Source organism: Pteropus alecto, unplaced genomic scaffold (genome assembly GCF_000325575.1).
Source record: "Pteropus alecto unplaced genomic scaffold, ASM32557v1 scaffold433, whole genome shotgun sequence".
In the NCBI taxonomy this organism is placed as follows: domain Eukaryota; kingdom Metazoa; phylum Chordata; class Mammalia; order Chiroptera; family Pteropodidae; genus Pteropus; species Pteropus alecto.
The window spans coordinates 1,483,138-1,497,847 of NW_006433953.1; the positions used below are offsets into that span (position 1 = coordinate 1,483,138).

General features: G+C 56.6%; 1 protein-coding gene across 3 annotated transcripts in view; it reads right to left on the bottom strand.

Moving 5' to 3' along the window:
* Positions 1-377: 377 nt before the first annotated feature.
* AGAP2 (ArfGAP with GTPase domain, ankyrin repeat and PH domain 2) overlaps positions 378-14,710 on the bottom strand; it is a 16,200-nt gene continuing 1,867 nt past the window's right edge. Inside the window, exons 1-18 of one of the 3 annotated variants that reach the window (XM_015587036.2) lie at positions 11,289-12,547; positions 9,507-9,565; positions 8,808-8,895; positions 8,522-8,607; positions 8,228-8,375; positions 7,128-7,262; positions 6,680-6,789; positions 6,090-6,248; positions 5,845-5,931; positions 5,656-5,760; positions 5,052-5,214; positions 4,754-4,873; positions 3,875-4,003; positions 2,532-2,680; positions 2,331-2,421; positions 1,992-2,214; positions 1,618-1,873; positions 378-1,440 (exon numbers count right to left, since the gene is read on the bottom strand). In XM_015587036.2, the coding sequence (XP_015442522.1) occupies positions 1,198-1,440; positions 1,618-1,873; positions 1,992-2,214; positions 2,331-2,421; positions 2,532-2,680; positions 3,875-4,003; positions 4,754-4,873; positions 5,052-5,214; positions 5,656-5,760; positions 5,845-5,931; positions 6,090-6,248; positions 6,680-6,789; positions 7,128-7,262; positions 8,228-8,375; positions 8,522-8,607; positions 8,808-8,895; positions 9,507-9,565; positions 11,289-12,456 (3,519 nt within the window). In that variant the 5' untranslated portion in view covers positions 12,457-12,547 and the 3' untranslated portion in view covers positions 378-1,197. Of the gene's footprint in view, positions 1,441-1,617; positions 1,874-1,991; positions 2,215-2,330; positions 2,422-2,531; positions 2,681-3,874; positions 4,004-4,753; positions 4,874-5,051; positions 5,215-5,655; positions 5,761-5,844; positions 5,932-6,089; positions 6,249-6,679; positions 6,790-7,127; positions 7,263-8,227; positions 8,376-8,521; positions 8,608-8,807; positions 8,896-9,506; positions 9,566-10,515; positions 11,233-11,288; positions 12,548-14,710 lie in introns of those variants that run through there. The other 2 variants (XM_025044702.1, XM_006908968.3) reach the window with 2 other exon arrangements.

Consider the following 14,710-nt stretch of genomic DNA (forward strand, 5'->3'; position numbering starts at 1 on the left):
ACACAGACAGCCCAAGGACTGGGTTGATTGAGAGAGGCAGGGCTGGGCCAGGTAAGTCCACCCCACTACCGCCTTTCTGCGGATGGGGCAGGGGGCCTGGAAACCCTCCCAGCCACCTCACATACTCTTACCCTGGCTGGGAGGGATCATGGGGTTGAGGGGTAGGTCTGGAGCTGCTCCAGTGGGAGGGAGGGGCTGGATAGGAAGAATAGTGGGGGAGGGGTCCCATTGTAGGAGTGCCCCCTACCCCAGATCACCACGGGCGCTGCACAGTCACAGGTACGCAGTCACAGTCACAGACACTCACAACCCGAGAGCACCCCCACCCCACCCCACCCTCTTCCCACCCTTGGTTCCCCTACCCTGAAACACCCTCCCCAAGTCCCTGCCCGCCCGCCCCTTTGTTGGGGAACAAAGCAATAAATTACAAGGCCCCTCCCCAGTCCCCTTAGCCCTCTCCTGTTCTATCCCTTCTCCCTCCCAAGATGGTAGTGAGGAGGGACCTAGGCTCTTGGCTCCCCCAGCCCTTTAGCTTCCATCCATGGGTGGGTGTGGGGGGACGTCCTGATTTCCACTCCTCATGGTCCCTTTCACGGAAAGGGTTGGGGACCCCTCTACCCCCATAGGCAGCAGGGGTCCTGCCCCTCGCTGCCCTTCCCCCTTCGCTAGGCAGTGAGATCAGCATGGAAGGGGTGGAGTCCGCGTATTAGCCCCAAGTCCTGGGGCTAGCACTCCCATGTACTAACCCCTCCCTCCGGGGTGGCGTTGCCCCAGGAGCCAGCCTGGGTATGTGCTCCCGCCCCTGTGGGATTTGTTGAGCACAGGCAGGACCGGGTCTTTCCGCCGCCCTTAGGGGACGCAAACGGGCGTAGCCAAGTGCCCAGGAACAGGTGCCACAGCGCGGGCATCCCTTTCCGCAAACACTGAGCGGGTAGACCCAGAGCAGTCCCGGTGTGGAAACAGTGGAGAAGGGGCGTGTTGAGCAGGGGTCTCCATGCCTTACTGGAGAGCGGGAGGTGAGTTTGTGTCTTCTGGGAGGCGTGGGGGCTGTGCCCTCGTGGGGAGAGTGGGGGAAAAAGTGCTCCCGTGGGGCGGGGTGCGGAGTGGAAAGGTGAGTGGGTGCATCTGTCCAGCGGTCCACCCGGTGCGGTCGTGCCCGGCCCGTGGGGGAGTGGGAGTGTCTCTCCCGCTGGACAACTATACCAGCGCAACCGGGGCGTCGGCGCGGCCCATGCTGGCGGCGCTACTCCGGCGGCGGGGGCTGGGCGTGGCGGTAATGCTGGGAGTGGTGGCCGCACTGGGGGTGGTGGCTGTGCTGCCGCCTTCCCCCGGGCAGCCATGCTGGAGGAGGATGTCGGCGCACAGCTGGCTTCCAGCCTGGCGGGCGTAGAACAGCGCCGTGCGACCCTGCGCGTCGCGGGCAGCCACATCCGCGCCGTACTGTAGAGCAGAAACGGCAGTGTTAACCGCGCAGCCATGTGGGGCCACCCTCACGCCGCTTCCCAAGATTTCTAGGACTACTTCGAGGGTCCCTTTGGGAATACCAGGCTTCCCCAACCTGGCCGTTTCAGAGATGGAGCCCTCAAAGGCCCCTTTACCCATTCCCCACTAACATACCCAGAGCAGCAGCTGCGTGATGACAACGTGGGCGAGCTCCGCCGCCAGGTGAAGTGGGGAGCGAAGCTGTGGGTCCTCTACGCTGGTGTCGAGCGGCCCGTGTCGCGCATGGGCCAGAAGCAAGAGAACAGCGGCCACGTCCTGGGCTTGCACAGCGGCCCACAGCTGGCGGCCCAGCGGCTCCTCAGGAGTGCCCAGCGGGGCCAGGAACAGCAGCTGCTCGTATTTGGCGCGAATCCATGACTCACGCTCCTCCCTGTAAGACCAGGGATCAATGGGAAGGGTTCTCGGGACCCCCAACCAGGACCCCTGCTCCCTACACAGGCGACTCTCTCGGGAGACCATCTACAAACCATCTGTTACTTCGCACATACCGCGAGGAGTCCCGCGTGGGTTTAGAGCGGCCCCGCGTGTCGCTCTCCCACACACGGTTGGCCATATCGTTGCCAATGGCTGTCAGCACCAGGGTCAGCTCCCGCGGCCAGTCGTCCAAGTCCAGCGAGCGAACGCGGGACAGGTGCGTGCCCAGGTTCCGGTGAATGCCAGAACACTCGATGCAGATGAGTGCCCCCAGGTTCAAGCTGGCCCACGTGGGGTCTGGGGACGGAGTGCAGAGGTTGGCTCCCTCCTGAGCAGCAAGGGCACCCGGGCATTCGCCAACTTCAGCGAACCACACTCCCTCCCAGGCCCCTCCACTGCCCCCTTGCGCTCACTGGGGGCCCCGCAGTCCACGCAAATGGAGTTCCCCTTGGCGTTCCGGATCGCCTGGATGGCCACAGCTTCACTTTGGCTGTCTGTGCGTAGCTGCAGAAAGGGTTGGGGGTTATTATTGACTCTCCCTCTGAGCCTCCCTCAGGACTCCTCAGACACTCACCTCTGCTTTCTCTCCTTAAACGCCCCCCCGCCTCCATTACCTTGACCTTGCTGCTTTCACAGCATTGCAGACTGGCTAGGATCTGACTCTCAATTGCTTGGACCCAGGCATCCCGCTCCTCAAAACTGGCTGCCTCAAAGTGCCACGTCTGACCAGTGCTGGACACGATCAAGAACTCGAAGTTTTCCTCTGGGTGGGAGGATGGGATGGGGTCATGAGGAATAGAGTTCAAACAGAGGCCGCCTTCCCCGAACCCTTCCTCCCTCATGTCCATCCCAAGCCCCTGGGATTGAGACAACGGGCTGGGGAAGCAGGGGTCGGGGAGAGCAGGAAGCCCAAGCACATGCAGGGGAAGGCAGGGGCACCCCCACCCCTCTGCACCCCAGCTGAGCGCCCCTCCCAGCTCCCGCTCGTTACCTGCTTTATAAATATTTCTTAAACTACCAAAGGATTTTAGTTTCCACATTTTGCGCTTGGCTGGTTTCCCGAAGCGAAGGAGATAGAGATAGAATAGAGAGCAGAACAGAGAAAGAGACCAAGAAAGGAGATAAAGTGGCAGATGGAGAGACAGAGAGAGAGAGAGAGAGAGTGACAGAGAGTGCCAGAGACAAAGCAGGACAGACAGATGGGGAGAAAAAGCAGAACTAAAGTCAGTGGCCCCAGAGCAGAGTAGAGCAGAAGCCAAGAGCCATGAGAGTAGGCAGATCTGGAACCTGGGTCTGAGCACCCAGCAGAGAGCAGGGGCGGTGGGGACCAGTTATCATGACCAGTGAAAAGCCGGGTCTCTGGGAGGGGAAGGGATGGTCATGATCTGAGTAAACACTGGGAAAGAGGACAGAAGGTTGGTCACAGGCATGGGATGAGGGGAGTTGGGGTTCAAGAGAGGGTCTCGAGGGTCTGGGGGCTTCTCTGGGGGCAGGAGTGAAGATCATTGTGGTCAAGGGCTGTCAGGGGAACTTTATCATGGGAAGTTACTGGGAACAAGGGCGGGGTGTCACAGAGTCCAGGAGTTAAGGAATCAGTAGTGGACATTGAGGTCAGGGGCTGAGTCCCTGGGGGACATGGAGCTTCTGGGGGCTGGGATGGTAAATGGAGTTGAGGGCAGGAACAGGAACTAGAGGGTCATTAGGAGAGGAAGCAGGAGCTATAGAGTTATGGGGGTCATTGAGCATAGGGGCTGAGTTCTACTGGGGCAAAAGGCAATGGAAGGAAGGACAAGGGCTGAAGGGTATCCATCCATTTTTTCACTAAATTATGTGCAAACTGGTAATGATAGTCAAGCACTCAGCTCAGGCACTTTTCCTCTTGCAGGAACTAGGCCAGGGATCTGGAGTTGGGAGTGAGGGTCCAGGGTGGGAGTGCAACTGCCCACCAGGGCCTCACCTTCAGCCTGCCCAGCTGAGCCTTCGGTCTTGGATGGTGTTGTCAATTTTTTCCTTCTCTGCTTCTTCACCATGGGAGAAGGAGGGGGTTCCCGACTCAGGGGGCTCAAGTCTCCAGATGGGGTACAGTCTTAGGGGGAGGGATACAGTTGCCTCAGTTGCTTCCTCCACAGATTTCCTGATTTTTCCATAGCCTGTTTCCTCTCCTGAACTAGCTTTGGCATTTTAGAGTCCCTCTCCTCAATTGTCCCACTTCAGGAGGTCCCCCTTAACGATTCCTGAGGAGGTGAGCTGACGAGTGGTTTAAAGTCAGACCCGCACTCAGATCCTGGCTCTGCCACTTACTGGCCTTGAGACCTTGAGCAAGTCGCTTAATCTTCTGAGCCTCAGTTTCTTCATCCCTAAAATGGGGATAATAACCTTGACCTGACAAAGTTATTGTGAGGATCACTTGGTACAATGTTACTTGCTATTTTAAGTAAATAAATAAATAAATAATAAATTTATATTATATTTCCAAACACCAATGGCTGACTACATGCTGGACAATGTTCTCAGTTTGTTTAAGCCTCAAAGCAACCCTCTGAGGTAGAAACTTATCTCCATTTTATACATGAAGAAACTGAGGCATGGAGGGGTCAAGTAACTTGCCTAAGTGGTAAGCCAGGATTCAAATTCAGGCAGTTTAACTCTAGAACCTACTGTCTTAACAATTATGATAAACAGGGTATGACTGAGCTTGGTGCCTGGTACCCAGTAGATGCTCAATATGTCTACTCATGCATTGATTCCAGGCTCCAAACTTCCTCTCAATTTCATTTCCCACCCACATCCCATTTGGATCTGGAAAACAGTGGATGGAAGATGGATCCTCACTGACCAGTACTGAGGGCTCGGGCCAAATTCCGGTCTGGCTTCAGCAGGTGTTTGGATGTCTGGTCTGGTGGTGGCTGCAAGGAGCTGGGGCTGGGGCTTGGGCTTGGGGCGGGAGTAGTGGCTTCTGTTGGAAAAGAAAGAAGATAAAATCCCAGTGAGCCACTCAGTCTCTGGGCCACATGCCTATGTGGCCCCTCACCCACCTTCCTGCTTATCCAATCCCAGCCCCTACTTCCCTACTACCCCTCCTTTTCCCCTAGCCCTGGCAACTCTCCTACCTCTTTGTCATGAGCCCTACTCACCAGGGCCTTCACCCATCTGGACAGTGCTCATGTCCTTGACCAGCCCATTGATGCTGGCTGAGGGGCCAAAAGCAGAGATGGCCCGTGGGGGCCGCTTGCCAGGGACTTTGACTGTTGTTCGTAGCAAATCCATCTCCTTGCCATGAGTACTGTGGATGTAATCCTGGAGGGTCATAGGGATTGAGAGTAAAAGGGAAAGTTGGTCCTTGGTGGTGCTAGGAAGCCGGCCAATAGTATGGGCTAGAGAGGGACTGGAAAGGGGGCTCTGGGAGCTGACCGGGTTGGGATGAGCTTCTATGGATAAGCCCAACAGACTTGGCCCAGCATTGTCTCCATAAAGCATTCCCTGATTGGCCTGCCAGGTAGAGGTCCTTTCTCCATGCTCCACCACTAGACTGCAAGTTCCCAGGGAGATATATTTACCTTTCCCTCCCCAGCATGGGCACATGGGAGATACCTAATCTTTAACTTTCTTGCTAAACTTAAGAGAATAGGATTAGAGCTTCCCAGAAATGATGTTGGTGATTGTTAGAGGCACAGACTCATAGAGCTGGAAGGGAATCTAAGGCCAGCCAGTATGGCCCACCCAGTCTCTGCCACTCACATTAATGCTGGGGTGGTAAAGTAAGAAGCCGTTACTAGACAGGGTCACATATTTCTTCTTCCATTCTTTGTTCAAGGAGTTGCCACTTCGCTTTAGTAGGAAGCTCTGTAGTATGAAAAGAGACGTGTGAGGGAAAAGTCAGTTAAGATCAGCTACCCCCAGCCTGTCCTCAGCCCCTGGACCACCCACCTGTTTGATGGGGATAGCTCGCCCACTCCCCGTTGTCTCTCCCCGACTGTCCAAGCTCCGCTTCTCAGAGTCACTGCCCCGACGATTCTAGAATGGTTATTGGCATCAGTTAGAGGATGAAGGGATACACTGGTAAAAGGACATGGAAGACAGATGAATAAGGGCCCAACAGAGAGGTCTAGGGACCAGAGAAGATGGGCAGGTAACGGACAGGAGGATGAGGGGAGGGTCAGCATATCCAATACCGCAAAAAGGCTGGTCCGGCGCTTGGCTGCCCGGTGCAGGGACCCTGGCGTGCTCAATCCAGCCACTGTAGCTGCCTCAGCTCGGAGCTCCCGGTGACCAACATTGGGTGAGGATGGGAGGGAAGAAGAGTAGTCGCTAGTGTGGCCCCCATTACTAGCCTGGAGACAGATGGAGAAGTCAGAACAGCTGAGATGCCCCCACCCCACCAAGCTACAGTTACATCTAGTTATGAAAAATCGAGAAATTTCTTGATCTCATCCCCACTTATTTACATTATCATTAATAATAAAACTCACTGACATTGTCACAGTGCTTTAAATTTTACAAATGTTGACTTCACAAGTTTTATGACATAATTTTCCTGACAACCTTGGGAGATTTTGGTGACTTGTTCAAGGACATTGCAAAGTGTTTGAAACCTTGTTGCTTTCCAGTCCCATGCACTTTCTACAAATGGTATTACTATCATTTCCCTCTGCCTCCCCCTATACACACAGTCTCACTGGGTACTCTGTACCTGTCCTTGGATCACTGGCCGCTCCTCTGAATCTTACCAGCCCCTCTGTGAACCCTGACACCCCCAACTCACCTGCCCAGCTACAGGAGTGGAAGCAGCTGAGTGGCTTGGGGAGCTGGGCAGAGATTTGCAGGCAGCCAGAAGCTGTTGCTGTTTGCGCAAGGTCACCACCTTTTGGGCCACTGAGGGAGGAGGAGGGAAAGGCAGCATGAGCAGGGCAGATACCCAAGAACACCCTTTGATGCCCAGCTTTTTAGAAATCCCCAAGAAATAACATAGGCCCCAACTTCCTTGTCACTGTGGCCTTCATGCCACTTGTGGCCTTGCTGGCACCTCCAGCTGAGAAAGACCTTGTGGCTATTAAGCACAGCTTCTATGACCTTTCTGATCCCTCCTTCCTCCCACACAGACTAATGTCCTATCGATCCCTCATGGAGAGAGGCCTGGATAGGAGACCTCTAAGAATATCTCACGCCTCTAGCTCCCTGCTTCCCACATGTGCAGGGATCACCACACTCACCCTCCTGGAAGACTCGGTCCACATTGAGTCCATAGGTTGCACAAGTCTCATAGTAGCTGCAGCGTTTCATATCTGCACATAGAGCTCTGGCACGAGCATCGCCCACAACCCGAGGGGAGGAAGCACTGATCCTGTCTGAGGGGACAGGAAGCAAGCAGGATTGGGGCCCCTTTCTCACTTTTCCTGCTTTCCTTTCCCTTGGGCTCTAGTCCCAGGCTGGACCCACGGGAGAGAATACCTCTCTTGTGACCCAGTGGAATGGAGTGTTTTTTGAGTGCTGGGCTCAGCCCACATGCCCAGCTGCAGTATGAATAGGCTCTTCAAAGAATACTCCAGAGTTCAGTGGAGCTTCCTGACAAGGTCTGAAATGGCTGAGACTCACTAGTGATAATCACCCTGTCCTGCAAATCCAATGAACCCTGAAGGGAGGACTCCTGGCATGTGAACTAGGAAAGGTTGAATGCCACAGGTGGACTGCTCACTCTGCAGCGGGAAACCAGAAGGCAAGCGACAGGTGGAAGCAGGCACCTGTCGAATAGGCGTCCAGACAGAAAGTCCTGCCAGCTCAACACAAGTGGGTAGTAGAAAAGGCTTTTCCTACCGCTGGGAGAGAGTGTGAGTGCCTTTGAATCACTTTGAGAACTAAAAGTTTTCCTGCCCTTCTGTGTTTTCTCCATCATTTCATTTGTGTTTAGCCTTCGATTTTAGATAAGCACCTTTGAAAGGTGTCAGCCTGACCCAGCTGTAGCTAAGAGATGGAAAAGGCTTTCTATCTGCATTAGGGCCTGAGAGTTTGTGTTTCCCATGGTGGTGGCACTGGGAAACGGCAGTGTGAGAACACAAGGTAGGTGACATCTCAAAGGAATGAGCTGAGGGGACAGCTACTACTATAGCTTTCCTTTCCTCTCTAAAGAGTCCCCTTTTCTCTGCTCAGGTTTTGGGAAGTTTGTGTTGGTCTAATGACTCCCTTATCTAGAGACCAGGCTTCTTCCAGAAGGTAACTGGAAACCAAGTATCCATTTCCACACCTTGCCAAGTTCTTCCAAATGTTGGGCAGTATTCCAGTGGCCATCAGCAGTGTCTTCCCAGCCCCTCCTTACCTTGTGTCCCCACCAGTGCCAACGCGAGACCTCCTCGTCCCTCCCCCCGAAGGGAGCTCAGCTGCCCATGGAGACGGCTCACGGCCTGGAAACTGTTCTCATCCTCCAGGCTGAAGACCAAGATCACAGCATCTGCCCAGCCTGAGAACTTGCGGGGGGTGAGGGAGCAAATGGAGGGTCAAACAAGTCCATTCCTCTAGGCACTATTCCCAGGGAGACCTGGGAAATCAGAGCCCTCCCCCTTGGCCAATGCTGATCCCAGCCAATCAGCCTACTCCAAACCTCACTCCTCACCTTGGCATCAGGTGCCCCAGCTTCCTCTCGGATCAACACTAGATGAGTCTGTCCATCCACCAACATCTCTTTCTTGTGTTGCTCACCTGTCCAGAAGGGTTGAAAATGGTAGTAGATCAGAAGTCACAGGTCACTAGACCTCCCCATGTTCCCTCTACCTTAGCTATCATGGCCTCATCCTTCCCTCTGGTCTGCATACCTGCCTCGTCATTGATCACACTGCCTAGTCATTGATCCTGGATCCCTGACCCCAATCCTTAGTTTACTATGGCTCCTGAGAACTCACTCTCTGTCTTCTCCAGCACCTGGTATGAACCGGTCAGGAATCGATGGATGAGTGATGACTTCCCACTCCTGGCGTCGCCCAGTACACCCTGAGAACAAGGTTAGGGAACAGAGATTGTGGGAATTAAGAGGCAAGATGCTTGGGTCTGGACACTCCAGAGAACTTAATAAATCATCCAAGGAGGGTCCTTCAGGGCCTGGGTGACAGTTGGTCAGGAGAGAGCATTAAGGAGGATCCAGCCAGCAGTGTGCCAAGTTATGATCCCAAGCTCAAAGTGGACCACAAGTTGAAGAATGTTAGGAACTCAGTACGGGGTGTGTGCGTGTGCGTGTGCGTGTGCGTGTGCGTGTGTGTTTGCTGTTTAGAAAACTTAGCAGCTGTGTGTATGGTGGGCCTGGGGGAGGCAGTACATATCACAGCCCTAAACAGTGGAAAGTTTTACTCAGTTCTAGGCAATAGAACATGAAAGGTTAAAGGAGCAATGCCAGAAATGAGGGGAAGCCATGGACAAATAGGAAAAAAGAGACTAGAGAAGAAAAGTTGTGAGAATGTATCAAGCCCCAGGAAGGTGCTATGAAGGTAGAATCTCTGGAGAACTGGAAAACTACTCCCCATTCTCAGAGAGAGGGGATGGAGAGATTGAGAGTGCAGTGGACAGGAGAACAGCCTTCCTACAGACAAGAGAGCTGGGTTACCTACCAGGCGCAGTTCAGGAATGGAGCGGCTCAAAGTCCATTCCTGGCTATTGACCACAGCCTCTGTAATGGGAAAGGAGCCATAAGATGGGATGCTCCAGACCGAGAAGGACACCCAAACCTCAGCCACCCCTCTTCCTTTTGCAGCTTTGCTTAACCTTTAGGACCCTGCCTGGGCTGGAGAGTTGTGTGAAATAGCCAGGTTTGAGAGTGGTCCCCAGTCCTCCCATCCCAGCCAGCTCTCCCTACAGCTGTTGCTGCCGCTCAGTGGTTGCTTAGCAACGGAGCCAGCAAGACGAAAATACTTCAGTTGGCATCTCCCTTAAAACACATCCTCAAACGTAGGTCTCTGCCCCAGACCGGAGGACTAGAGCTCTGACAACAGCAGGTTCTTCCCTCTGTCACGGGGGAAAATAGAAAAGGGTCTCCTCCCCACCGGCCTTTCTGATTCCCAGGGCAGACCCTGGGAGGAGAGGCTAAGACGCAGAAAGGAGTGGGTCTTCCTCAATTTCCATTTTACAGAAGAGAAACTGAGGTGAGGGATATCCTTTCCCCTTTTCAAGGTCAGTGGCGCGATGGCCCCTGACCCCTTTCCACAGTCCAAGGAATGCTGCTTAGATATTCTATGCCTCCCTCCCATAATCCTACCCAAAATCACCCTCCAAAAAAACTGTAGGGAAGGGCTCCATTCCCTGGCCGAGAGAAGCCACAGGCCTGGCGGAGTAGGGGGGTGGATGGATGCTCCTTCCGCCCGCCGAGTCCAGCCCCCGCTCCTGACACTGGCCGGACGTTCCCGGGGCGCCGCAGCTGCGGCGGGAACTCTGGGATCCGGAGCCATCTGCTCCCACCCGCTCCGCAGCCAAACCCCGGGACCGCCCCCGCTCCTCCCGGACCTGCCTCCCCTCCGGGAGTGTGAGCCGAACCATGAGTCCCCCGCCTCACTTCTAGAAGAAAAGAAATAAAGACAGACCCCCGGAAAAAAAAAAAAAAAAAACCAAAACAAAACCAACTACCTTTTCCGTACCCCCTCCTAAGTCTCCAGGGAGTAAGAATTGCCTTTGCAGCAGTTCCGCCCACTTGAGTCACTCCCGGTCAGCCCCCTGGGGGTTTCAACGCTACTCTGGGGCTGGGGTGGGCAGTAGGGAAGTGAAGCTTCCTATCCACCCCCTCTCACTTCACATTCAAATATTCAGCATGATCCAACCCACAAGCACTCCCGTACTGCCCAATCCGCCTTTACTGCATGGAAAGAAACAGAGTCCCTCCCTGCTGCTTCACTAGCCTGCTGCCTGCTCTCAGCTCAGGGGAAGACCTGCCCCTGGCGAGGAGCTGCCTGCAAGGTCACTTTCATGTCACTTTGCCCCAAGAGCTCAGGAAAAGCTGAAGCTTCTTATTCCCTTCACCTTCAGTGTCCCTCTGGGCAAGGCAAAATCCTGTTTCCATGCTCCCCGAGTCTAGCTGAAGCTGGAAGTGGAGTCTGGGGCTTCTCTGGGAGCAATTTCTTATTTACTCTGACCAAGGGCATTATTTTCCCAGAAAGCTCTGAGTCTTTCTGAGTCCTTTTGAAATCAAGTCATCTCTCATGTCGCACAATGTAACTACTCACCCCCCACCCCCCATCAGGACCTCTTATTCTTTACCCCAATCCTTGGCAGAAGTGAGCCTTGTTCCTCTGCCCACCCAAAAGAGAAGCTTCTCTAGTTTACTTCTGCACATGGCTCCCCCACCCCAAGCTAAGCATTCCAGGTGCCCTCCCCTCCCGTTCTCAGGCCCTGGTCCTACTCACTAGGGGAGGTGCGGAGCTCTGCGCCCAGCAGCTCCTTGGACCCGCTGCCAGAAGACAGGCCCGGGGGTCCAGGAGGGGGCCCGGAGCCAGGAGGCCCCCCTGTGCTCTTGGTGAAGATGCCGCTGATAAACTTAAGCATCTTGCGATCTCGAGTGGATGCTCGGCCCCCCTCCCGGCCCCGTTTCAACCCCGGAGCTGGAGGCTCCAGAGTGATTGGAGGTGCAGGCCCAGTTGGCTGCGCGGAAGCGGCGGTGACAGAAGTGTCTGGAGCCGGGGGTGCTGGGACGGTTAGCGGTGGAGGAGAGCTGGAAGGCGGTCCCGGGTGCAAGTCACTGTTGTCCAAGGTCTTACTCTTGCCTTTCCTAGGGGACAGCTTCCCTCGGGCTCCCGGTCCAGCCCCGACCCCAGCAGAGGTCGTGGCTGCGGCTCCCCCTGCCCCGGCGACAGCGGCGGCGGCGGCAGCAGCAGCAGAAGCTCCAGTCCCAGCGCTGCTCTTTGACCCCTTGACCCTGGGTTTGCCCTCGCTTTCGGGCCATGACAGGCGGCTACCCGCGCCTTTGCCCCCGCCGGCCTTGACGCCACTCGTGGTCACGGTCTTGCAAGGCTTGGGAGCGGGTGGAGGAGGCGCCACCTTAAGCCTCCGGCTGCCGGTGCCAGGGTGCGGGGAGGACGAGCCAGGGACGCCGCCGCACGCCCGGCCTTCGGGTTCCGGGCCCCCCCAGCTCGGGCTGCTGAGCAGGGGGCGCCGGGAGGAGGTAGGGGCGCCCCCAGGCTTGGGGTCGGGGCTCAGTCCCCCGGAGAGCGGGGGGCCAGGAGGGGCGGCCCAGAGGGACAAGCGGCGGCCGGGAGCGGGGGAGACGGGGCGGGCCGGACTGGCCGGAGCTGGGGACAGGGCGGGGGGCTCGGTGCCCCCAGCGCCCGCGCTGCTTGTGCTGATCCACAGCGCATCCTGCCGGTGGAAGAGACGCTCGTGCCGCTTCTTGCCCGGCTCCTCAGCGCCTCGGGGGCTGCCAGGATCCCCGGTCTCTGCACCTCTGGTCCCGGGGGTGCCTGCTGTGGCCACAGACGGAGAAGGCGGCGGCGGAGGCACCGACTCGAGCTTGACCAGGGTCAGCGAGATGAGGTAGGTCGTTGTCCGGCGCTGAAGCGCGCCCGCGCCCCGGCTCATGGGGCCCAGAGACCCCAGAGCTGGGGAGGGGAGGGGACTCCCCCGGACTGCCTCAGGGGGGCCCGGCCATGGGGCCGCCCTGCTCGCTGCCCCCAGCCCCCGGACCCCGCTGAGCCCCCGGCCCGGCTCCGCTGTCGCCGCCGCCTCCGCCGCCTCCGCTTGCGCCCCCCTCCCATCACACGGGGCGTCCCCTCCCCATGCTCCCCGCCCTGCGCCCCCACCCCGTTGGAGCCCCGGGACCTTGGTGCTGCTCCAGGGAGGCGCGCCGGACCGTGCACCCCGGCTTGGGTGGGGGCGCTGAGATGAGTAGGGGAGGATGAGGAAGACTGTAGTGGGGGCAAATAAGGGAGAAAGAGGAAAAGGGGGCAGAAAAGGGGGACCCGAGGCTGGGAGAGAAGAGGAACCGGTGCGGGGGAGGCAGGGGCGGGGAATTGGACTCAAGGGACAGGGGCTGCGGATGGGGGTCGGCGAGGGGTGTTTTAGGAGGGTGGGAAGCTAATGGGGCCGGTCGTGCGGGGGATTCGCAGGGGCGCGGGGAGGATGCTGGGGATGGAGATACAAGCGCCGGCGGGGGAGGAAGGAGGGAAGCCAGAGGGGGTGGGAACCCACAGGTCTGGGGTCTGGGAGGGGAGGGGCGTGAGATCCTGGCGAAGGGTCCGGGGGGCTCGCCGGGGCTTGGCTCTGTCCGGATGCGCGCTGTGTCCGGGCGCTCCCCAACATTGATGAGGAGGCGGCCCCCGCCCCCTACCCTATCTCTCTTCCCCCCCGCTCCCCACCTTCTCTCCACCAGCAAGGCTGTGAGCGAAGGCGGTTCGAAATCCAGGACTGGATTTTCCTCCCAAACCCTGGACTGGATTTCCTGGAACTTGGACTCACCTACTCCAACAATCTAGCCCCCTCCCCTAGCATAACACAATTAGGGAGCACGATTGCTGAGTGTGGCATTTAGGAACAAGGGTAAAGATTAATTATGGGTGGACAGTCCGCGGCAAAAACGGAGCAAATTCGTGGGCACTGCCAATTCTGGGAAGCTGAAGTGGAAAGAGAACCCTGAAATCCCTTTCCCAGGACCCCCTGTCTCCCCTAGGTACTTGCACATATTCCATTCCCATGACCCAAGCCCCTCACCCACCTCCACCCCCCACACGCAGTACATTGATGGGGCCACGACTTGAATTCAACTGTCCCAAAGTGAACTTGGAAAGTGTTCCCAGGGGATGGAGACACACATGGAACTTAGAAGGATAGGAAGGAGGGGGATGCCTCAGGCAGCGAGAGATCTGGGGGCTCTGCGGAGCCCAGGCCAACAAGTGAATCAAAGGCTCCAGGCCAAGGTGGAAGGAGAGGACTATGTCTACATACTGACAACCCCCCCATACCAAAATGCATCTGGTCTCCATAGCAACTGTAGCTCCAAGAGTGCCTCAGAAACAGCAGGGATAAGCGGAGAGGAGGGATTAGTGTGTGTGGAGGTAGTGGTGGGGGTCTGCCATGAGACTTGGGGTTCATGGAGGCACTACCCTCACACCTGGTTACCCACATGTGGGGTATTTAAAGCCCCCAATATAAGGAACAACTCAGTTGAGGCAGCTGGAGCTGGATTCTTTTGGGTTCCCATTCAGTCTCCTGAGGTTTTCGGGGTGGGGCTCTTTTAGAAGGTTAAAGAGGAGATAGAATGGAAAATGGCTGCTCTGTATCTCTCACTCCTGTAGAGACCCTGGGGTTCAAGGCTCACTGTCTTCTAATCTAAGGTGAAGGATGAAGGGGTTAGGCCCATGGAGAACTGAGGCTGAGACCCAGCAGGGGTGGGATGAGAGTAGAGAAGGCCTCCCGGCACCCTTGGAGACCCCTCCCCTGGACTCGGATAGTCTCAGCATTCCCCTAATTTGGCGTCCCATCCTCCTGACGCAGCCGAGACTATAATAGTGCTGTCGTGGGCGGCTCTTGGAGGCAGGAGCCTGCGGTGCACTCGGCCTGGTAGGGGGTGAGAGTGGGGGACGGTACCAGGATGCTGGGTGCCCTTTGTTCTCCTCAAGACCTGAACTCAATGCCTCTGGGGGCCTGTCCCCAGGTCAGCAGCCTCTCTTCCCCGTCCCCCCACTCCACCCCCTGCCCCCGTTGTGTAGATGGATGACACCATCCCCAAGACAAAAGACCCTTTTGTAGTTTTTTTCTGAAAGAGAGAGTAGAGACTTGTTGATTCTGGCTTAATTTTTCTTCCTTCCATTGTTGGTCTCAGTTTTCCTTTATATAC